The following is a 25,684-nucleotide window of genomic DNA, read 5'->3' as shown; positions in this document are numbered from 1 at the left end:
ATCTCCACAGAATTCATTAAAAGGCTTATACAGCAAATGACAACAACAAGTTCGTTTTCGATGAGTAAACGGATTTCCTTTGGAACCAAACAATATTATGCATCAAATAAAATATATATATGAAGGGGTAATAAATTTGCACACCCCGAATGTTTAACTTTTTATCCTATTGTTGTGTTGAAATTGTTTTTAGTCTACCAGATGTTCTATTAATTATGAATAAATTCAGCATCTGTACAAACTTCATACATTTACATTGCTTTTCATTTGAAGCATGAAACTATTTGATAGAATACAGACGCGCAAATTAATTACAATATTCGGTTAATGATAATGACATTGCTTATAGTCACAGCAGATGTTGCGAATCCTGGAGGCAGTTTATTTGTTTGTTTGTAAAAACTTCAATTTTGTACAAATTAAGAATCAACACTTCAGTATGTTCTTTCTGTGAGTGCACATGTTGTGCTTAATAATTGCAAACTCGGCGTTTTTTTTTTTTTGGGGGGGGGGTAGAAGGATTGGGTTCGTGTGGAGATATTATTTAAATTTGGGGCTCGGCCATTTATTTGCATATTGGTTTTTCTAGCCAATGAAATTGCAAGCAACCAAAACAGCAGTTTGGGTACTATCCAATGATTATGGCTTATTTTGAAAATGATTTCTGTAACCAGCATCATTCAACCAATCAGAATCTTGATTTACTACCTCCACGTAGGGGCCTCGCCTTTATGTCTCACATAAAAAGCAATACTTTGACTCGATTTGTTCAAAGGCTGTGGGCGCCGACTTCACTCCAGTTATCTGTAAACAGTGTTTGAAGGGTAGCTGAAGCTCTGACGAAGGAGACGAACATAGCACCATCATGGGTCATGGCCTGCTCCAGTGCATGGTCCTTGTGATTGTGTCGTTTGGGATTCTTCGGTAAGTATATAGTTTCCCTAAGAAAATTATGTTTTTTTCTCAACCTGTGCGCTAAGAATAAGATTTGTTTTCAAAGTTATCCATGCAACCCATGGAAACAGACTGACAGCTATGCACTCTCTAAATACCAAAAGAGTGAAAAGGCACTCTTTGAAGAGCCATAATCGGAGCATACATGAGGAACAACTCTTTTTCGAGTGATCTTCCACTCTTTTACATCATAGTTTGCATTCTGATTTTTCACTCTACTGTCCTGGAGTGAAACCCCTCTAACAGAGTGAATAACCACCACTTTAAAAGAACCTGATGAGGGACAACTCGAAATGTAAAGAGTGGCGTTTTTCACTATGTGGACACTATTGGTAATTAGTCAAACTAATTTTTAGCATAAAACCTTACTTGGTAACGACTGTAATGGGGAGAGGTTGATAGTATATAAGATGGTGTGAGAAAAGGCTCCCTCTGAAATTACGTAGTTTTCGAGAAAGAAGTAATTTTCCACGATTTTGATTTCGAGACCTCATAATTATTTAGAATTCAAGGTCACGAAATCAAGCATCTGAAGGCACACAACTTCGTGTAACATGGGTGTTGTTTTCTTTCAATATTTTCTCGCAACTTCGACGACCAGTTGAGCTCAAATTTTTCACAGGTTTGTTATTTTATGCATATGTTGAGATACACTAAGTGAGGAGATGCTTGGACCCTAATAGCAGATCATTCCTCATTATTAGTCTTCGATACGTCAGACCATTAAAGGCACTGTGGACACCACTGGTACTCAAAATAATTGTTAGCATAAAAACGTGACTTGCATTGTAACGAGCAATGGTGAGCTGTTGATATTATAAAACATTGTGAGAAACAGCTCCCTCTGAAGTAACGTATAGTTTGTGAGAAATAAGTAATTTCTCACAAAAGTATTTGCATTGAATTCGAGACGTCAGCTCTGAGGTCTCGAATTCAAGCATGTGAAAGCACACAACTTTTTTCTTCCATTGTTTTCTGTCAACTTCGACGACCGTTTTAGTCTATTTTTTCTAAATTATTTGCAAACTATATTTTCACAATCTCGTGCAAACTATATTTTTAATGTTCTTGTACTTTTCACCTGAAAATGTGTTATTAGTCTCTGGAATTGTAAGTGGGCTCGGTGTATAGTTCAGCTTGTGTCCGCTTTACACTGTTCAAACATCGAACGAACAAATGTTGGGCAACATCGTTTGTCAAATAATTGGTCTGTTTTTAATAGAAATGTACGGTTTCCCTGGAATTTTGACCTACACTAATGAACCAATTGGGCAATGAGAACTACCAACAAAATAATGGTTGATTTTTGTATATATATATTTTTTAAATATCACAGGCATAAAATTAATTGGGTGGGATTTTTATCGCAGGACTCGGAAAAGTACTGAGTATACAGTGCTAACACACACCGCTGTATATATAGGCTAGGTAAAAACAAGTTAATTCTTTATCCCCGATGCAAATTTAACATCTCTTATAGCGTTGCGGTACCCGCTGCCAAAACATAGGATTCGATGATACCGGGCAATCTCGTTAGTCTAGTTGGTATCAGAATGCTATAGAATTGCAAGGGTCGTGGGTTCGAATCCCGCCCTAGTTAATATGCCTGTGATTCACAGGGCTCGGGAACGTAATGGGTAAATAGTGCTTATACACACATCAGTGTATGGGTAAAAACCAAAATTAACGTTTTAGAGATGTTAAGACATGTATTATTAATGATGCGACAAGTTGACTAACTCTTGGGGAAAGTTGATAAAGACCAATTATTATTGTGCAAAATGGAATTTGACCTGCTAGGAAGTTCAGATTAACAACAAAATGTGACAATCTTAATGGTAATATTTTTATTGTCAAAGACAATATTGAATATTATTGTAAAAGACCAGTCTTCTCATGCACTTGGTGTATCTCAACATATGCATAAAAAAAACTGTGAAATTGAACTCAATTGGTCGTCGAAGTTGCGAGATAAAAATGGAAGAAAAAACACCCTTGTCACATGAACTCGTGTGCTTTTAGATGCTTGATTTTGAGACAGAGGGAAGCTAAACGAACGCACCCATTGAATGCGTTCGTCCCTTGGTCGACACCGGTCTGCCCCGGTACGTTCGAAAAGCTTTGACGTCATTCCAAGGGCTCACCCGGGTCAGCCCCCAATACCCTGCTTGTTGAGTGGGTCAGTGGCTCACCCGAGTGAGCACCGCAGGGTCGACCAAGGGAAGCTTATCGAACGCACCCATAAAAGACTGAACATGTGGCGTCTTACGTCTACAGACGATTGGGTGCGTTCGATAAGCTTCCCCGGGTCGACCCTGCGGTGCTCACTCGAGTGAGCCCCTGACAAGAGCTAATCGAACGATCACATTTTGCCCTCTCATGGTGCGGTCATGCACCTCGGGTCACACCGAAGTGACCCACTCCACAAAAACAAGCAGGGCACTGGGGGCTGACCCGGGTGAGCCCCTGGAATGGCGTCAAAGCTATTCGAACGCACCGGGACAGATCGGGATCAACCCAGGGAAGCTAATCGAACACACCCTGTGTCTGTGGTGACAGCTGTCCCATATTTTATAGTGACTTGTTCCGGTTAACCAACTTTGTGAAAGTTGACAAAATTACCAAATTAATGTGCAAATGGCTTTTACCAATATTATGAAAATCTTATTTTAACCAACTAGCTGGGAGTAGGTAAATAAGTATAACCAGAATAAGTGTAAAAGCATAAACCCAACTTTATAGGCAACGAACATTAACCAATAAAATTATTATGTTACCATGTAAACCAACATTGGTCAAAATATGTATTGGTCGAAAATTGCCCAGTACATTATGTTTACTGCGTAATAACAGGTCAAATATTAGCTACAATTTTCATTGTTCACTGTGGGTAAATTTATTGCAACTCAAGTTTCTTGAAGTTGTTTTCGAAATGTTAAAATTAATATTATGCTTTTGTTCTCCATGAAATATTTGTGGAAAACAAAGTAGGAATTGCCGAGTATTCCCCCTTTCCATCCAAAAAGAGCGGGATGAGGCTTGTTTCCATTGTCGCTCAAAAACCCAACCGTAGTATGGAAGGGTAGACTTTTTATCCTTTGCTGCTCAAACCAAGCGAAGGGGGGGGGGGGGGTTCATTTTGATATCAGCATTGAAACTCAAACATGACAAAAGTTGTGCGATATAATGTGAACAAAATAGGGGGGAAATTTAATGTTTGTAAGCCTGGCAATTGATTTTTAAAACCCACAGCATGCTTTTCACATTTTGCGGGGGAATTGTAAAATATTTGTTGCTCCACAGCAACCCTGTCTCCACAGCAACCTTTTCAGACTACGAAAACTTTAGAACAATAAACCCCCCCCCCCCCCCAAAAAAAAAAAAAAAAAAAAAAAAAAAAACTGCAGGTATTAAAGGCAGTGGACCCTTTGGGTAATCACTCAATAATTATCAGCATAAAAGCTCATGGTAACGAGTAATGGGAAGAGGTTGATAGCATAAAACATTGTGAGAAACGGGTCCCTCTGAAGTGACGTAGTTTTCGAGAAGAAGTACTTTTCCACGAATTTGATTTTGAGACCGTAGATTTAGAATTCTGAGGTCTCAAAATCAAGCGTCTGAAAGCACACAACTTCGTCAGTGTGACAAAGGTGTTCTTTACTTTCATCTTGCAACTCCGAAGACCAATTTTGAGCTCAAATTTTCACAGGTTTGTTATTTTATGCATATGTTGAGATACACCAAGTGAGAAGACTGGTCTTTGACAATTACTAATTATTGTCCAATGTCTTTAATGAGCTGTTTACTTCATTGTCTTAAAGATGTTCTGCATTGGGTACTGATTTGCCAACCGACAAGGTATGCAGGAAGGTAGAACGAGTGTACTTCGTTGGGAATGAATGGCCATCTATCTCCAACATCTTCGAAAAGAGAAGCTACCTGACGATTAACCAACAGACAAGAAATTACGTGCTAAGGTAAGGGTTAAACAATCATTTCTTTATAACAAAGTTGTCCCTTCTTTTTTTTTGCGTTAAAATGCATCCCGTACTTTCCATCATTCATAAAACAATTCACTGACGCTATTTTAATATAAAAAGAATGTGTAACTTTAGTTTTCAAGAGCACTGTTTTATCCTGGCGATGACCTAGGAGCCAGCTAATAAAAAAGTCGAGATAGTACTCACTCCGTGGCAGTGAAGTAAATAACGAGAAGGTACACTATTTTTTGCGTATTGTTGTTGCCACTAGTTACATAAAGGGTACTTTCTAAGAAAAAAATAAGTTTTTGGAACGCCTCCTTTTTTGTTATAGCGCCACCATCCGGCAAGATAATATTCTTACTACGATTTGATTCTCGTGTACGTGCGGCGCACCGGTGTCACTTTCTTCAGTGAAAGTTCTGTTTGGAATTTTGGTTGAAAAGTGTCTCTACTTGACTCCACGTTATCTTCATTCGGTGAAGGAAAGCTCCCTGGCGACACATAGATGAAGAAGGCTTAAATGTCTCGTCAAAATGCAAGCATTGTTTCGCAAAAAGGAAATATGATTTTGTCAAAAATGGGAGGTGTACCACGCCGTGCCGTCGCGTCGAACCACGGCGTGCGTCGAACCACGGCGTGTTGCTCATTCGTTGCTCTCTCGCTGTGTGTCCCACAATTGAAGGGTTTGGTTTGGTACGTACAATTGATTGAATGTATTTTATTCATTGTGGTGTTCATAAAAATGATAAAGTTGTCTTTCTTACCCTTATTTAGTCTTCACCGGTTTAGTTATTGTCTGAGGTTTGTTCCCACATCTCTCTTTACTACGTAACCGTAAGGGAAAAGTTTCCGTGTGGTGCCTCCACTTTTTCATTCGATGTTTGAGTGCGGCTAGCGCACTCTGTGCTGAAACATAATAAATTTTACAAGGGACACGCTGTTTTTGTGGTGTTGTAAAATATGAAGAAAGTTTTATTCAAATCCCGACTACTATAAAGGGAGAGGCGAATTTAAAACGCTGTATTTATACAGTGCAAATGAGATAATTAATAAAATCTCAAATACAAAAGAGGAGAAAAACAAACCCGGCGGGTCTCGACAATTAAAATGCAACGAAAATAACAATGAAACTTTATACAATGGAAATATAAAACAAAAATAAATGAATGGCCTATCTGTTGGTGGTGGACTTGGACGGACGCTGATGATAACTTGAATTGAAGATGGTGTGACAATGAAAAAGTTCTTCCAGCAAAGTTGGAGATATTGGGGCTGCGAAGATTATGATGACAAACTTGAAGACTTCAGAACCAGTTTCTTGTCCTTGATCAGGGGACAGGATTACTGTTCTGGTACAACTGGGTATGACAAAAATGCAGTGAAGATAAATAGGCTACAGTTGATGACACGCTGTCCTGCTGGCTCTCTTGATTTGGATTCGGCCTAGAGCAGGACAGGGGATGAATATACAATTATTGTGGTGATAAAGCTGGGCTGGCGCAATCCAACGTATATGTCCTACAGAGGCAAAGTGTAATTATTGAAGGAACTTGGAGGGTTAATTCTAACACTATTATCCGTCCTCTGTCGGTGTCCAGTGGCCAAGTGTAAAATTAATACTATGCCATTCAAAAATATAAACTACACTAAAATTAAATACCTAATAATAAACCTTATAATCCTTAAACAGAAATCACTAATCTTGAAAGTAAATTAAGTGTGAAACAATAACAGCTGTGTGAGACTGTTACACTAGCCAGTGCAGTATGGGTGCTATAAAAGGTCACACTATTCCCCAGCAAAATGATGGACAGGGTATTTAAACCAATTAAGGGAAACTACATCCCTTGCATAGTTTGTGGTATTTAAGACATTTCATGGAACAATGACTCCTTGGTGCCATGAAATCAAGATGTTTACAATAAACAATGAAAAACCGTGGGAATTGGTTTTGACTGCAATGAATTATATACAATGATAAACTTTAAAGAAGTCTAAATAAAAGTAAATGCAAAACATTGAAAACCAAACAAGAAGTTAAAAAGCAAAGATATATGTATGAAACCATAGAGCAAAACTATGATAAAAGTAATCACTGGCTGAAAAGTATAGTTTCAGTAAATACAAGAAAGAAAGATGCATAAAACTAAATCAAAGAAACTTCAAATACAAAACTAGTCTTTGTCTCTTGCCAAACTCGTATCAAAAAGTACTATTAGAAATAAGTTGTTCTATTAATCCACAGGTGGAATCAAACAAATCAACCACTCAATAAAACAGACGCTAATAAAAGTATCTGGTCTTGGGCAAAGTAGACAATGAAATTGAACCATGAAACAAATAAGTACTGAATAATGCAGAAACTAAACCAACATTAAATAAATCAAGTTAAAAGCTAAATCATACTGAGACAAAATATAATATGACAATTCACATTTTGTAAGCATCAAAAGTCAAAAGAGCATGGAAAACAACAAGTCAACAATTATCAATTCAAAATAAGAGCATGTAAAAAGGAACTTCTTTTCTAGAACTTCAGTCATCAAAATCTAAAACACTATTCTTACACAATTGAAAGTATGCAGCGATTGTTCAAATTAAATGTTACGCGACACGCCGATCTTTACTTTAACTTTTAAACCTAGCTAGGCTCACAAGAAAGATAAAAGTAAAATCAAACTCACCTAGAGCAGGACAGGGGATGAATATACAATTATTGTGGTGATAAAGCTGGGCTGGCGCAATCCAACGTAGATGTCCGACAGAGGCAAAGTGTAATTATTGAAGGGTTAATTCTAACACGATCCGTCCTCTGTAGGTATCCAGTGGCCAAGTGTCAAACCACTTCCTTGGGTTTGGTCACTGACCCCTAGACATCCCTTCCTCAATAGCCGTGATTGGTTGCAAAGCCTGCTACCAATCACCCACTCATCACACACCACCAGGCAACCACCCACCCCTAGACTCGCCCTAGTCCGAGCAGGACATAGGTAAACTAGGGGTAACAAAAAAAAAGGGGGCTGCAATTTCATCCCATTACATATACTAGTATCCAATTTGGATAACTTTCCGTATGGCGCCACCACTTTTTCACTCATTTTTACAAAAAGGGATATATCAATCAGGTAAATTAGATACTATATTATTTTATTTCGAATGAAAAAATGGTGGCGCGCCACGCCATACGGAAACTTTTCCTCTAATTTACCTCAATGAGATATCCCTTTTTCTAAAAATGAGTGAAAAAGTAGTGGCGCCATACGGAAAGTTATCCCTGGATCACTGTTTGAATTCACATTGTTTTTTGTTGCATTCTCTTTGATATCTTAAACAAAAAAGTTTATCAGTTTACCTAAACATGACATAAAACTCACCAAGTATTCACTGACAAAAAAAGATTTTGAAGAGGCTTTGAGAAAAGTATCGTCACCTGTTTGACCAGTTCAGGATCAGTTGAATCTATTCTGAATCAGTAGAGTGCCCTTTATTGCATAAAAGTGTCTCTCAAGGACACGAAACTTCAGAGGTGTGTTGGCATGGACTTGGACTTCCTTTCTTAAGTGAATGTCATGCAAGTGTCTTCAATAGCAGCGCAAAAACACAGCGACAAAACCACAAAACTCCAGCAAAGGCAAATGAAAAAGTGAAGCGAACTTTAGAAGCATTATTTACCCCTCCAAGTTTAATTTTCTCACACAAAAAAAATCAGATACAAGAATTTGTTGAAGTAGGCCTAATGTTTCTCAAAATCAACTAAATAAACTTTCTACTGCAGTCCAGTAGTATGATTTTACCTTACATATATAAGTTAGTGCGGCACCGTTTGACGCAATGAGATGTTGAGTGATCCCGAACTGGTCAAGGGTAAGTTGCCCCCCCCCCCCCAAGAAGATTTTGGTAACTTCATCTCCTCAAAAAAACAAGATGACTGCACAGTATTTACAGGAATTTTTGTTTACACATTCTTATCATTTTACATAAATATTTTTTGCCCCGGCACTTACGTGTTTCTTACTTTTGGTCAAGGGAGAGGAGACTCTTTGCTTGGCAAGTCAAACCACAAACATTTTATCTAGGGGTTGTTTACAGCGCGCACAGAGAGGTAAAAGATATGCCACCATTTTAGGGACACCTTAAATACTGGCATCTTACAATACGTTATCAATAGCAGAACCTCAGAGTTCTAGCTAGGTAGGACTTGAGTATTATTAAACAGTCCCTTACGTGTGTTTTTTTGTTTGCATTTATGATGTGTTTTAACTCAGATGGGTTTGTTGCGATGAAACTGAAGAAAGCTTCCAACGTGTCGAATCTGAGGATTGTGGAGAGGGTAAGTTCCTTGACTGGTGTGGGGGTGGGGGGGGGGTGGGGGGGGGGGGCGCAGAAACCAAACCTGACGAATGTTTTTGATGAGGGGGAGCCAAAGGAAACTGTCATGAAATATGCGCCATACTATCAAATGACAATCATTGAAAATGATGGTGAAGAGAAGCAATTATAGTAAAGTACATGTATCTCACTCAAGGACACAAGTGTCACGACCGGGATTCGATCCCATACTGGTGACTTAGCACCATAACTTCAATTCGATGCCCTTAACCACTCAACCAGGGTCCAATTTTATGGCTCTGCTTACCGTGGCGCTAACTGAAGCAGGGAATTTTGTGCTTAAGGCAAGTGTACTTTTTGGCTTCTACGCGGGCATACTCGCATTATTAGGCATTCTACGCTTACAGGGCTAGCGCAGAAATTCGGCGCTTGCACGTAAGCGGGGAGTTGTGATCGTAAGCGCAGAATTTGGCGGTAAGCAGAGCCATGAAATTGAGCCCAGCTTAGTGTTGTCATGTAGCAGGTCTGGAATCTGACATTATTCTGAGAAGGCAAGGCCATTTTCATGTATGCATAGGACATGCAGGATAGGGTGCTGCCATTTTGGAAAATCTTGAAGCCTATGGAAGGGGCGTAGGCCCTATTAAGGCCTGAGGCAACAGGCCATGGTCTCCTTGTAATTCTGAGCCTGATGTATACGTGTTTTTTATGCTCTTAAAAAAAAATTACCACTCGTAAGTCTGTTAAAGGATCTATGTACATTTTGTAGGACAAAAAACACAATACTGGTCCACAGAATTATACTAAACTTACACAGTTTGAAGATAATGATAGTAGAAAGCTTCCCTGAAAATATTACTTGCTGAGGTGCTGTAGTTTTTGAGAAATGAGTAAAACAATGTCATGAAAAAAAATTTTGTCTCAGTGACCATGAAACGAACATTATTTGGGCATGTAAAGACGTATCTTCATGACATGGAGCGGCCGTGTCAGACGGGGTCCCCGCGCTGTGGACCCGGCGCGGGTCCTTTGTTCGTTCCTCGTTAATGATCCTTCCGCAGGTTCACCTACGGAAACCTTGTTACGACTTTTACGTCCTCTAAATGATCAAGTTCGATCGTCTTCCGGGCGCACGAGCAACTAATATTAAAAGGTAATGCTTTCTACTTTCATTATCCTCAAACGGTGTAAGTTTCATGTAAATATGTGGACATTGTGTTTTGTGTTACAAAAAGTACCCAAATCCTTTAAGAGGACTGAGGACTTTGTTTGTTGCTTCTAGTACTAGAAGATGTTTTTCTAAATAATAATGCAACCCTTACTGCAGGACTTGGATGTTGCGTCAGGAGTTTTGACAATTTGTTTGATTGTTTCATTTGTCCAGCTATCTGTGAGGGCATCTGCGATGAGGAAAACCCTGAATGTAACTTGGAGTCTAGGCTCTGCTCAAAACGACTCGTGGATGAGAATGCTGAGATAAAAGGTAGGACGGTGTCAGGTCACTTCGTACCTTGACCATTTCCTACCCTGGATACCTTCTTAAAGGCACTGGACACCTTTGGTTATTAATTTGTCAAAGACCTGTATTCTCATGTTGTATCCCAACATTGCACATATAAAATCTGTGAAACTTTGACTCAATAAGTGGTCACTGAAATTGCAAGAAAATAATGAAAGAAAAACCCCTTTTTCCACAAATTTGTGTGCTTTCAGATGCGTCACAAAAGGCTTGAGGCCTTAAGTCTTTCAATATTTGAGTAAAAAATGACCTTTTTTCTTTAGTATTTTTTTTTAGTATTTACCAATAGTGTATTTAAAGACACTGGATACCTTCCGTAATTGTCAAAGTCCAGTCTTCTCACTTGGTGTACATGTATCTCAACATGCTCATAATAACAAACCTGTGAAAATGGGATCGTCAAAATTGCGAGATTATAATGGAAATAAAAACACCCTTGTCACACGAAGTTGTGTGCTTTCAGATGCTTGATTTCGAGACCTCAGATCTAATTTTGAGGTCTCGAAATAAAATTCTTTTAGAGGGAGCCATTTCATAATGTTTTCTACTACATAGTGTATCATCAGCTCTCAATTCTTCGTTACCAAGTACATGTAAGTTTTTTTTGCTAAAAAATATTTTGAGTAATTACCAATAGTGTCTGTGCTTTTAGCAGGGTAAATTGTGAAGTCAAACACTGCGTACCTGGAGCATGGTGTACCTTCTTACAAGACACTTCGTACCTCAAACTAAAGAGTTTTTGCCTTGTTTCAAGAGGGTCACGCTGGCAATATCACATTAATGACCTGTTGTGATTATTGTGACGGAATATTAAAAAATATTACCCACAAAAAGTAAGCAAATAAATAAAAGCCTCTTTGAAACCACTTAATTTCATTAGTTTGGTTTTGCTTTATGAAAAAAATTAACAAAATGTGGATAGCGTAAAAAATAAAATACTTTTTTTTATTATTATTGTTTATTTTTAAAATAATTGTTGGGGTTTGTTGACATTTTATCTTTTTAGGAAGCTTGTACACAGAGCTACCGTTTGACCCAACAGTTGACACAACAATAGATGGAGACTATGACGGTGAGTTTGCCCAACAAACAGTCTCCGGTTTTTTGGTCCAGAATCCAGAAAATTTCCTAAGATTATCAAATTCTGGAACTTTTGAAAAACTGAGAAAGAAAAGCACGACTGTGATTTCTAATGCTTTTCTTCAAAACTGTGTACTCTAGGAATTTGTTCCTTTTCGGGTGGCTCCGTGCGCACCTTGGATGGACTGAATTACAACTACCCATACAATTGTAAGCACAATCTGGTGTTCTATCAACAAGAGCAACTGGAATTGACTGTGGACATTCTGCCAAGATCACATTGCGCAAACTCATCCTGTAAAAGCACAGTCATAATATGGTAAGTCAACCAACTGCAGGTTTGTTTGTCTGTTTGTTTGTTTGTTTGTTTGTTTGTTTGTTTGTTTGTTTGTTTGTTTGTTTGTTTGTTTGTTTGTTTGTTTGTTTGTTTAGATGATCTGCCCATCAAGGGAACTCGGCAAACTCCCACAAGGGGATATAAACACCAAGCCGGCAACAACCAATCTCTCTCATACAAACATTGGTTTAACGTCTATGATTATGAATTGCAAAAAATCCAGAAATTGTGATTCAGTAACTAGACGACAATATCTACTCTAGTCATTGTTAAATCAGCGAAAAGCTGGGGGATTCGAACCCACTACCTTGTGATTGCAAGTCCTGCAGTCAAACCATTTGACCAAGTAGTGTTACTCAGACATTACTTTTGGCTGGTAACAAATATCTACTTTGCAATAATGTCCTGGGCATCACTCAGTGTAAAATATGCCATCTATACGGGCAAATGATAATCAACTTTAATATACTTGTCCTACGTATTATTAGCATTCCATTAAAAGAAAAGTCTACATGTATGACCTTACCTTTAAAGGCACTTGACAACTGTTTAAATCAGGCCAAGTAAAAAAAAAAACATGTTTCGCGTCCCCGCCCGCTTCCTTTTTACAGGCCGCCTCCTTTTTTATTTTATTTTTTATTTTATTTTTTGTATGCACATTTTTTTTTTTTTTTTTTTAAATAGGGTTATTTTAAATGATCTCAGTGAATGCCTCGACTAAATTGTTTCATTTATGTTTTGTGTATTTCAGCAGTAGAAAAAACAATGGATATTTGACATTTTAACAAAGAATGGCGGCCATCTTGAAATAAAAAATAAAAAATAAAAAGCCCCTCTTCCTCCTTTTTTTGAAAAACCTGGACGTGAAACATGTTTTTTACTCGGCCTAATGTCAAAGACTAGTATTCTCACTTGGCGTATCCCAACATTATGCACATAATAAAAAAATCTGTGAAAAATCGAACTCAACTGCTCATTCTTAAAGGAACATTACAGAATTGGTTTTTGCTAACAAAACAATTGCGAGCAGTGTAAGCACTTTATGTAATCCACCATGTACATAAACTGACAAACCTGTAGAAGTTTGAGATCGATCAGCCATCTGGGTCCTGAGAGAATACTGAAAAACCGATTACAAATTTTGCATTGCATCGATGCCAAAATATAAATGAATAAAATGCTCACTTAGCGATAAACTCCAAATGCGAAGTTAGATTATTTATTTCTCATTGCAAATTATGATATTTCAGACAGAAATATTTCAAGGGATGTTTTCAACTATCATCATCATGAGACCGTGTAAGTTTTATGTAAATCTGTGATCTTCACGATTTTTGTTTGTTACCAATTCTTTAACGTTCCTTTAAAACACCCTTGATGCACAAGAAAAACACCCTTGTTGCAGAATGTGTACTTTCGGATGCCTTAAAATAGTAATTACCAATAATAGTGTCCATAGTGCCTTTTATTCACAAGGTTACTTATTTCTTACTTGCAAAGCAGACTTGGCGTCTCCTATCATATTTATTACATCGTCATTTATTTGAAAAGTAAATTAAAATCTTTCAATGCTTTTTATTTTGTAAACAGGGAGGCGATGATTGACTCCCAGGTTACCTTGGGTGCCGATGGTGTAGTTCACTATAACAATAAATTAGTTGATTTGCCGTACCTTACTTCAAATGGTCAGCACATCTACAAAGAAGGGATGGACATCATCTATGAAGAAACAGACAGTAAGAGAAACGAATTCATATTCTCATTCAAAGATAAGAATTAAAGACCAGTCTTCTCACTTGGTGTATTTCAACATGCATAAAATATAAAATGCATAAAATAACAAACCTGTGAAAATTTGAATTCAATTGGTCGTCTGTTGCGAGAAAGTAATAGAAAAAACACCCTTGTCACGCATCTTTGTGTGCTTTCGGATGCTTGATTTCGAGACCTCAAAATCTAATTCTGAGGTCTCAAAATCAAATTTGTGGAAAAATTACTTCTTCCTTGAAAACTACATTACCTCAGCCGTTTCTCACAACGTTTTATATTATAACACCCCTTGTAAGTATTCTGCCTGCTCATTGGTTTAGAGCGCGTCACATGACATGTCTTAGTTTTGCTAGACGATGGCCGTGTGATAGTGCGCCGGTTTGCCATGCGCTAGTCCGGAGACTAGCACACGGCGCCGTGCGCTAGTCCGATAGACTAGCACACGGCGTGCAGTACCCAGACGTCCGTTGCGTGTACGAGGATGATAAATTAATAGTCTGTAACCATTTCGGACTGCACTACACTACATTGAACACAGTAAGTAAAAGTGTTTGCAATCTGTATTCGCGTCGTCCGTGGATTGTAGCATTCAGGTCTGTAACTTAATAATAATAGTACAGTATTTAGAAATGTTTGGGGTGTTATAAAACAAATATTGACTGCTTTTACTCGTGCAATGGTTAAAAACTATGACTACCTCGGTGATCCCCGGAGTGTTCTATTTTTCCTCGGCTTCGCCTCGGGAAAATAGAATGCTCCGGGGATCACCTCGGGAGTCATAGTTTTAACCATAGCACTCGAAGCAGTCAATATTTGTATACTATCAACAGCTCTCCATTGCCCGTTATTAAGTCAAATTTTAGTTATTACCATTACCATTTTTGAGTTATTACCATTAGTGTCCAGTGGTTTTAAGGCTACGACATTATTTGCATGGTGGAAAATACTGAATTAGTAAGGTTTGCGGTGACGCCATATAAACTCTTTATGTGAGTTGCGATGGCTCTGTGAGAAGAGAAAAGAAAAGAGAAATAAAAATAAAGATGCCTATAAACTTTTTGCCGGTAACTCCTTCAGTTGGGCTTCATCCCGTAACCTTAGATCTCAAAAGTATTCATCAGGATCCGTTCTGTTACCAGAAGTGCTGTTACAACAGATCTACCCTCACATTTGTCCCTATTTCATCAAGATATTCAGGGAAGGTCCCCATTGTTATTAGTTATTCATAAATACCTAAGACAGTTCAACCATTCTGATTGGTCGAGAGGGCATCACGAGGTGTTGTTTGAACGGATGATATAACACCAGTAAAAAGTGTTATAACATTGGAGTGACGCGCGCTTGCACCTGTGTGTATAAGACAGTTTATTCATTCCTATTGGTCAAGAGCAATGGCTTAAACAGTTGTGCAACATCACATGATACGCGCAATGCGCACAGCATCTCCTTATAAGGAGTTGTTTACCCGAGGGCCTAACCATTTCATGCTGGAGGGGTGTTGTGTTGAAAGAAATCATTGAATAATTATATTTCAGCATTTATTTTACCCTTTGACCAAATAGTGTTGATGTTTTTTGACAGAAAAGGTATTTATGAATGGGAATCAAAGTGTGTTGAATCAGTTTTCAACTAGTGGTTTAAACCCGCCGAGGCCTGGTTCTTCGTCTCGGTAAAATGATCAAGTCCAGGCCTCGGCGCGGGTTTAAACCACTAGTTGAAAACTTCTTTACCACTCATTGATTCCCTTGTTATGATTAATCATTTTGGTTTTGCCCATATATACCGATGTGTAAACTTGGTACTTTCCCAAGCTTGGTCAAATCAAAGGCATCGGTTTGGATATCAAACCCACAACCTTTGTAATTCTAGAGCAGTGTCTTACCGACTAGTTGTTATTCTTATTATTCTACAGACACCCGTGTAATCTTTGATGGTCAGAACCATGTAGTCATTACAGTATCAAGTCTGTACAAAGCCTCTGATGAAGGAGAAAGCAGGATTAGTGGATTGTGTGGTGACTATGACAACAATCCTAGCGATGACTTTGACAGCGCTTTGGTACGCGACTCTGAGGATCAGTTTAGTTCTGGTCATCAGTGCGTGCCACTTGAGCTCAAGTACCAAGACCCATTTACTTATCTCACCAACGCCCAACAAAAGGAAGTCCTTGCAATTTGTGCAGATTTTGCATCGGATTTTCGGTTCCAGGAGTGTCGCACCAAGGTTCTGATCGAGCCGTTTTATAATTCCTGCTGGTTCACCTTGTCCATGTGTACCTTGGAAGACACGTCTTGCGATTTATGTGAGATTTATTCAAGGTACTCCAAATCATGTGCACGCCATGGTATACTGGTTGAATGGAGGTCATCCCATTTTTGCCGTAAGTTCATATCAATTAATATTTCAACGAGAAACAAAAACAGAGAGACTGCCCTCAAACGTTGTTCATTCTGTATTAAGGAATGCTAAAATTCATTCAGATTGCTCGTCATTCAAGTTAAAATTTCAAGTACATCGCCAAGAATGTTTTATTGTAAAGAGAGTTTACCAAATGTTTACTTTCCCTTGAACATGCATTCAATTTGTGATGTTTTTATTGGGTGAATGACTTAAACAACCACTTGAGCCAAAACCTTTGAATGAGTCTGCTATTGAAACTTGATTATAATTTGCTTGTTTATCATTTAACTATTTTTTGATAGTCGTTCACTACTTAAACTGTAATAACTAACGATAACAATAATAGGCCCAATTATGTCAAGGTTTTCACAGACTTGCTACAGTTCTTCTGTTGATGGCTTGCATCAAAAGATCATTAAAACAGGCCTGTATGCTTCATTTTTGAAAAGGCAAGCGCACCAAGGCATTTTCTCCTTGGTAAAGGGCAACCTATATTGAAATTGTACATTTCTACTTGAGCATTTTAAGGGCACCAAGGTAAAGACCAGGGGGAAGGGAGGCAACCACCTTCGTTGCCTCCCATTAAAACATTTTAGAAGATTGGTAATCTTTACTCAAAAAGGTTTTTCCTTTTTTGAAGTCAGACGTTACTTTGTTTTGTTCTTGTTCACAGCTATTACTTGCGACCGAGGCATGGTGTACAATGAATGTGGATCGGCCGACGCTTTGACCTGTGAAAACTACTACTACAGTCAAGGCACCATACAGTCATGCGTCCCTGGCTGTGAATGTCCAGCAGGTATTCTTAACTCATTTCAACTTCTCACTCTTGTTAAAGGTCAATACAGTTAGTGCTGTTTAGTGAAGGGCAAGTGCATGAAGGAACTTCAACTTGGTAACATTTCAATGGGCACCGAGGCAATGACTAGGGGCACTGTGACAATTGCCTCTGTGAAGTATAACGGCAATGTCACATGAGGCAATTTATCCAGTTCCAGCAGCCGGTTGAACAAAACGCTAGGAATAACTCAACTCCACAGGCTTCCGGTTTCTGACAGAATCCAGTTGAAAATAATGCTCTTTGTCTGGAAATGCCTTCACTCCCCAGCACCTGTCTACATGTATCTCAACAATCTTCTCTCAATTTATCTTTTTTCCCCGCATTTATTTCTTCTTCAAATTCCTTGAAGTTGAACTGTTTGGATTTGAATGCTGGGTTTTTACCCACAATGTGTCCCTTAGATTACATGTACGTCTATTTTTGTTAAGTCTCATTCATTTTGGTTAAGTGCTGGTTGATTGTTTGTTGTTTTGCTTGTTTGTAATTCTTGCTCATTACCTATTGTGTGTTTATTTAACCTTTTAGCTCTTTTGAAAGAAATGTGTATACTGTTATAGTTCAATTCAACCATGTTGGGCCCTATACTGTTCATTCCTTTCTAATGTTTTTATGAAATAAACCAATAAATATTTTTAAAATGTCATTGCGACAGCCAACTCCGTAACCTCATGACACAATAACACTTACTCCCACCATCTGTAAGAAAGTGGGAGTATAGCGGCTCCTACCTCTGGAACAAACTCCCTCCAGAAATCCGCCAGTCTGACTCAATTATGACATTAAAATCACTGTTGAAGACTGACCCATTCATTAAAAAAAAATTCTCTATTATAAAAATTAGTATAATAATAATAATAACAAATTCTTATATAACGCATTTCACAATAACCGTATTAATGCGCTTTACATTAGTGCCCTGGTCATAGGGCCAACAACATCCCTTTTTAAAAATGTTTCTCAGCTCCCTGGGGAGTAATACAGCCCTGAGCTGCCTATAAGGAGCTTGTGGCTTTTTCTTAAACAATATCAACCTCTACCCTCGCAGGTACCCATTTGTACCCCTGGGTGAAGAGAAGCAATTATAGTAAAGTATCTTGCTCAAGGACACAAGTGTCACGACCGGGATTCGAACCCACACTCTGGTGACTGCACCAGAACTTGAATTCGATGCTCTTACCCTCTCGGCCATGTCACTCTACTCTCTGTATTATTTTGTTCAATGCCTGGAATCAGAAGGGAATCCATTCACATTTGAATGTTTGCATTTTTTCCTTGGGAATCGTAACACATTGTTTGAACAAATATGTCCGTGTTACCTAAGTGGTTTTGTAGCATGCACCGTAGTTGTCTGCCTCCAAGTTAGTGACAAGGCCCTAAGACCTTCAATGTAAAGAACATTGCAGAACATTCTCTAAACGGGTGGACTTAATCATAATACAGGTACTGCTCTCTTATTTTTTAAACAAATTTTGTTGGCATTCATTATACAAAATATTTTTTTTATAAAAAAAGTGTTTTATCGATTGTCTCTTATCTTTGTCAAGGAACTTACTTTAATAAAGATGAGTGTGTTCCGAAAGAAAGATGTCCGTGTTCACAAGCTGAAGTACTATTCCCATCTGGCTCACTTATGAAGGAGAAATGCAAGGTTTGGTGCGTATAAACATTTCATTCTGCCATCTCAACGCAATGATTTTGTAACTCAGCTATGTGACTTAAAGCCATTATACAGTTTCATTACAGGGAAAAAAAAAAGGTTACCAGATTTACAAATAATTTACAGTGTTTACAGAAGGTAATGGTGAAAGACTTCTCTTGAAATATTGTTCCATGAAATGCTTTACTTTTTGAGAAAACATTAAAACAATATCAATTCTCGATCGCGAGAATTACGGATTTATTTAAAAACACATGTCATGACATAGTGAAACGCGCGGAAACAAGAGTGGTTTTTGTTGTTATTTTCTCCAGACTCCGATGACCAGATGAGCCTAAATTTTCACAGGTTTGTTATTTTATGTAAGTTGTGATACACGAAGTGTGGGACTTGGACAACACTGTTTACTGAAAGTGTATAATGGCTTTAAGGACCCTTTACATGAGCACCATAACCAAGGTTCCCAGTAAAGCCGGGATCATACTTGTGATTTTTGACGTCACATGGCTGTTTTACGCTGCTAATATTTCACAGGAGTTGAACACAGCTCAGCTTTTCTGAATTATTTGTGGCGAGTTTGTGAAGTCAAAATTCGTACCGCATTCGCATTTGCTATGTTTGCAGGACGTTTGAACCGGGGTTTAGGGTACTGATTTGTCTGTCGCGTTGTTTCTATGTAATTATTTAACAACCTATCACATGACTTCTTATAGGCAGTGGACACTATTGGTAATTACTCAAAATAATTATTGCCATAAAACCTTTCCTGGTGACAAGTAACGGGGAGAGGTTGATGGTATAAAACATTGTGAGAAACGGCTCCCTCTGAAGTGCCATAGTTTTCATAAAGAAGTAATTTTCCAAGAATTTGATTTGGAGACCTCAAGTTTAGAACTTGAGGTCTCGAAATCAACCATTAAAACGCACACAACTTTGTGGGACAAGGGTTATTTTTCTTTCATTATTCTCTTGCAACTTCGATGACCGATTGAGCTCAAATTTTCACAGTTATTTATGCATATGTTGAGATACACTAACTGTGTCCACTGTCTTTAAAGCCATTTGACACTTTCTGAACAGAACAAAAATTAAAAGTTCACAGATTTACAAATAACTTACAGGGTTTACAGAGGGTAATGGTGAAAGTCTTCCGTGAAATATTATTCCATGAAATGCTTTTACTTTTTGAGAAAACATTTAAACAATTATCAATTCTCGATATTGAGAATAATGGATTTATTTTAAACACATGTCATGACACGGCGAAGCGTGCAGAAACAAGGCTGGGTTTTCCCGTTATTTTCTCGATTAAACATAGATCTACCTACATTCCTGGTTTTTTTTGTGTCTTTTTTTTTTTTTTGGGGGGGGGGTGATAAGGGTCCTTAATTATTGCACAGTAACTGTTTCACACTACAAATTGTAGCAAGGGTCCTTGGTTATTATTTAACAAGAATAGAGCTTCACACGGCAGGAATTAACTATTTTTTAATATCTAGTTATTTCACTGTTTTGGAAAGGAATTACATTAAGATAACAGGTGTGAGTTGCCCGAGGAAAAGGATGTTTTATTTACAATGAAGATCAGCAATTTATTTGTTTTGTTATCTTCTTCAGTGTATGTATTGAGGGAAAGCTTGCTGAATGTACCCCCTTACCGTGCCCAGCAACTTGCTCCATTGTGTCTGGGAGTACCTTCCGTACGTTTGACGGTACCCATTTTCATTTCAACTGGCAATGTTCATACATACTTGGTCAACGGATTGGAGAGGAAGGTCCACCATTTACCATCGGTATTGATAAGATAGGTTGTACTTCACTAACGGATTGTGTTCCTTACGTTACTGTAATGACTTCAGATGGCACTGAGTATAGGTGAGTTCTCATGAAAACTTCATTACGTATTTTTTCTCCTTAAAGACACTGGACACTATTGGTAATTGTCTAAGACTAGTCTTCACACTTTCTGTATGTCAACATATGCATCAAATAACAAACCTGCGAAAGTTTGAGCTCAATCAGTTATCAAAGTTGGGAGATAACAATGAAAGAAAAACTCCCTTGTCACACGGAGTTGTGCGCTTTCAGATGCTTGATTTCGAGACCTCAAATTCTAAATCGGTCTCAAAATCAAATTCGTGGAAAATTACTTCTTTCTCGAAAACTACGTTACTTCAGAGGGAGCTGTTTCTCACACTGTTTTATACCATCAACCTCTCCTCATTACTCGTAATCAAGAAAGGTTTTATGATAATAATTAATTTGAGTAATTACCAATAGTGTCCACTGCCTTAAACCAGCAACCAGAGTGAGTGCATGCTTCACTCTGGTTTGCAAACTGCAGTTTCAAGTCTGCTTGCCCCAAGAGGTATAGATCTTTATAAATATGCACCAATCAATCCATATACAACCTGATAAGCAGTTGGTCCCGTTAACGTGTGTTGTGTATTTGCAAGTAAAAGAACCCAGTGCACATTATCGAAAAGAGAAGGGATCCGCCCCTGTGTTCCTGGTTTGATTGGCAGCATATTGTGCCACAGCACCTTGTAAACCATTACGTGGTGCTATGTATAAGAGGAGTAGATCTCATATTTTCAACGTAGTTGCACATACTTTGCAGGAAAATACTGCAAAGTACCTTAAGCTGAGTCACTGAGTGAGGGTTTATGCGCCCTGTATATAAGAAGCCACTATTATCATTATTATTATTATTATTCTTATAGTATGGCCTGGTAACAAGTCTCTTATGTCATATTTTTGTTCGGGATTTCTGTTGGACTATATTTTTATTGAGAGAGGTACCTCGCTCAGCCCGACACACAGCTCTCTGATGCACTATTGACATGCCCTGTGCAGTGCCCAGCTCTCTGAAGTTTGACTGGTTGTTTAAATGTAGCATGGACAAACTTGCAGTTCTCTCGAGTGATCTGTAATATTTGGAGGTCATTGTATTTTTGTAGTGTAATTTTTTAGTGAGACTAAGTCCTTGCAATTGTTAAACCATACTAATAAATACCTTGGACAGTTTCAAGCCAAAACCCGATCACGTGGGGATGTATTAACGGATGAAGGATCGGCTTTGGAAAATAGCAAAAAAGCGGCCCCTAAACCTGCATACGTTGTGTACAACTAGTTTGCGCTTTGCACTGTATCGCATGCTTTTATTCATCTTGGTTTAATTGGAACTTCGGGCATGGTGTACGCTCTGAAAATGTATCAATTTTGATGAAACAGGTGCATGCGTACATGTACATACTCATTTGCAGTACTGCTCATTTGTCCATACATGGTCTTGTTTACAGCGACATGCTACATGGACGCTGAGCTCATGCATGCGTTTTAATGCACAAAGAACAGCTATTGTTCAATCTTTTTCCTCCTTTGACCCCAGTGAGGGCGCCTCACAGACTATTCTTTTTAAGAGTCACTGGTCTCAAAGTATCAGATGTGATTAACGCACGAAAAAGACGGGAACCATCGCCGAGAGAAAAGTCTCACAATTTGGACAACTTGAGTCGTTTATTTCTTTGAAAAGGTATTTATAAATGGGAATAACAATGTTCGGACCAGGTCTTCACTGCGTGGTAATGACCTCCTTGGGTTGGTGGCTAGACTGTTAATAGACCTTGCCTCCGGCTCGGTCCGTTATAACAGCGCCAGCCACCAACCCGGTAATTACTACTCAGTGAACACCGGGTCCTCGCACTGTTATTCCCTAAGTTAAGACCCCAGGCGCTAAGAACTTCTCTCATGTTTTCTCCGGCACATTTCAAACAAGGTGAATGAGCATTTGATAAAAAACCTTGTGGCAGAAAGTACTTATCCACTGGTTTTCCTGAACTATTTTTGACAAGGTTTCTTCACTTTTTCGGTACAGAATCGTAAGTATTGATGAATTAATGGTCACAATAGATGGCAAAGCTGCACAAGGATTGAAGCTTCCATATTCCAGTGTCGATGGCACGGTCACAGCGAGCCGTTTATCTTCCATGGTCGCCCGTATAGTTTTACCCAACCATGGTATTGAGATCATGTGGAGCACAGCTAATGGTATCTACCTGACAGTCCAAGAAGAAATGCTCGGCAAGGTAACCTTTCGGCCATGTTTGAATTAGCGACTACAGCTACGGCTAGATTTCTGGGCTATCATGCATTAAAGTATAGGATGCCTAGTCAATGTTCACAGATTTACACTAAATTTACAGTTTGAAGATACTGATAGTAGAAAGCTTCCCTAAAAATATTACTTGCTGAGGTGCTGTAGTTATTGAGAAATGAGTAAAACAATATCATGGCAAATTTTTTCGTCTCAGTGATCATGAGAAAACAATTATTTTAGCATGTATAAAGCATTTTTTCATGACATTGTTTAACTCATTTCTCAAAAACTACAGCACTTTAGCAACTAATATTTGGAGGTACGCTTTCTACTATCATTATCTTCAAACAGTGTAAGTTTTATGTAAATCTGTGGACATTGTGTTTTGTGTTACAAAAAGTACCCTAATCCTTTAAAACAGCAACCATGAATACTAAACTCCAGTGTAACGAAGGGTCACCCGTTATTCCTCATTGAATTGTTGACACAGTATGAACCAAAAAGATTGCTGCGCTCCAGTAAAAAATCTTTGTTTTGTGTTCCACAAGTTATGACGAAATCATACGGTGACAGGTTTTTTCACATTCAGCTACTGTTCTATGGAATACAATGTGGGGTGTCATGGCCGAGTGGATAAGAGCACCGAACTCAAGCTCTGATGCTTCTATTCAGCAGAGTGTGGGTTCGATTCCAGGTCGTGACACTTGTGTCCCTGAGCAAGACACTTAACTATAATTGCTTCTCTCCACCCAGGGGTAAATGGGTACCTGTGAGGGCAGAGATGGTTCTTGTGATTGGTTTAGCCATGTAGCGCATATAATTGTCGCACAGGCTGTATACTCCCCAGGGAGCTGAGATGGTTTAAGGAATGATTTAAGGCCCAGTGATGACCAGGGGTAATAATGTCGGAAGCGCTTTGAGACACCCCGTGAAAAAGCGCTATATAAAAACCGTGTATTATTATTATAAATGTAGCTTGCCTGAATACCTAAGAAACACAGAACGAACCTAAAGTGCAGAAGTAATTTGAAAAGACATCTGTTTAGCATTTTGGAAAAATTTATGACGTTATGGATCCAGAGCACCATTTCTGTTTCTTGTGTATTTTGTTCTGTAAAAGTGCATAGAATCATAAAACTGCTAAAAATTTTGAATTGTTTTTATTACTATTATAATTATTATTATTTTATTCCCCAACCTCTTTTCTCTTAAATTCAATACTACAATTAAACTAGAAAACATAGCTGTTTGTGACAAACATTGAATCTCTTTTTATAGATTCACGGTCTTTGTGGAAACTACAACAAAAAACAGAGAGATGATTTCCAGCTCCCTGCCAGTTCCTCAGAAGTGGCTTCCCTCGCAGATTTTACCCCTGCATGGAACACAAACGCCTCCTGCGTTGAAGCTTCCAAATTGACTTTTCTCTACCGATGCCGAAGCGAAGTGATTGAGACTTGCAGACAACTGAAAAGGGCTCCGTTTGACGTTTGTGGAGCAAAGGTCGACGTCACACCATACTATGAGAGCTGTAAACATGATATGGAGTACAAGTGTAGCACTTTCGTAGACTTAAATGAGTGTGCGATACTTGCAGCTTATGCATTGGAGTGTGCCAACCAAGACGTCCCTATCAACTGGAGAAATGACAACTTGTGCCGTAAGTATCCCAGTCATGATTCTAAGAGATTATTAAGGATTTCAGGCATGTAAGCTTCGTTTACATGTAATGCAAGGACGGGAGGCATTGTCTCCTTGGTAAATGGCACCCTATGACAAAATTGTACTTCTACTGGAGCATTTGATCAAGGCATAACCAGGGGCATTGGGCCAATCGCCTGACAACATTTAAGTGTCTAAAAAAGACCTGTGATTGTTCGTTCTCAGCTCCAGTTATCTCTTCATGATCAGCTACTACAAGATGGTCATGAGACTAACATTCAACCAATAGGACTGCCTATTAAAGTAACTGGTATTTATGAATGAATCTTTAATGATCTAACTGTAAGCTACATGTAGTTTGACAACACGCTCTAGTGTTTAAGACCTCTGAATGATCGTCCTCAGCCCCAGTCATCTCTTTTAGATGGTCATGTGACTAACATTCAACCAATAGGACTGCCTAAAGTAACTGTGGTATTTATGAATGAATCTTTATTGTTCTTTATAGCTGTAAGCTGTCCAGACGGAAGGGAGTACAAAGAATGCGGTTCAGTCTGTAAAGTGACCTGCAGTGATATTAACAACGATGTTGGCTGTCTGGAGAATTGTGTTCAAGGTTGCCAATGTCCAAATGGAGAGGTAATTACAATATTGAGGTTTATGTGAAGACAAACATGACAACTGGGGACTGTCATCAGGCTTAGTTTTAGACCATTCCTCAAACTTTCTCAACTCCCTCTGGAGCATATAACCCCAAGCTGCTTAAATTACATGTAGTGCTTAGTCCAACACAATACTGTCTGAGCCTTCTTTTAGGTTGTAATTGTTCACCAGGGCCCAATTTCATAGCACTGCTTAACGGTAAGCAAGTTTGTGAGCTTACTGTAGCAGAAAATTATGCTTAAGCCTTAGCGTATTTCACAGGTTAGTAGAAAAATTGGGCGGCCATATTGCGTGTTTACCGTGGATTTGCATTGTGACGTCATTTATTTTCATGCGGTATGCACCGGAAGGTAAGCATACCTTTTCGTGTGCTTACGATAAGCAGCGCTA

General features: G+C 38.6%; 1 protein-coding gene across 1 annotated transcript in view; it reads left to right on the top strand.

Annotated features, from left to right (window-relative positions):
- Positions 1–865: 865 nt before the first annotated feature.
- The window catches only part of LOC117300283 (SCO-spondin-like), a 46,478-nt gene continuing 21,659 nt past the window's right edge, over positions 866–25,684 (top strand). Inside the window, exons 1-14 of the mRNA XM_033784017.1 lie at positions 866–924; positions 4,776–4,931; positions 9,203–9,267; positions 10,651–10,749; positions 11,792–11,857; positions 12,007–12,184; positions 13,793–13,938; positions 15,885–16,352; positions 17,046–17,171; positions 18,758–18,866; positions 20,488–20,745; positions 22,748–22,958; positions 24,248–24,629; positions 25,140–25,270. Coding sequence (XP_033639908.1) covers positions 866–924; positions 4,776–4,931; positions 9,203–9,267; positions 10,651–10,749; positions 11,792–11,857; positions 12,007–12,184; positions 13,793–13,938; positions 15,885–16,352; positions 17,046–17,171; positions 18,758–18,866; positions 20,488–20,745; positions 22,748–22,958; positions 24,248–24,629; positions 25,140–25,270 — 2,454 coding nt within the window. The remainder of the gene's footprint in view (positions 925–4,775; positions 4,932–9,202; positions 9,268–10,650; positions 10,750–11,791; positions 11,858–12,006; positions 12,185–13,792; positions 13,939–15,884; positions 16,353–17,045; positions 17,172–18,757; positions 18,867–20,487; positions 20,746–22,747; positions 22,959–24,247; positions 24,630–25,139; positions 25,271–25,684) is intronic.

Source organism: Asterias rubens, chromosome 15 (genome assembly GCF_902459465.1).
Source record: "Asterias rubens chromosome 15, eAstRub1.3, whole genome shotgun sequence".
NCBI lineage: Eukaryota > Metazoa > Echinodermata > Asteroidea > Forcipulatida > Asteriidae > Asterias > Asterias rubens.
This window is presented reverse-complemented; position numbering and strand designations above follow the sequence as displayed.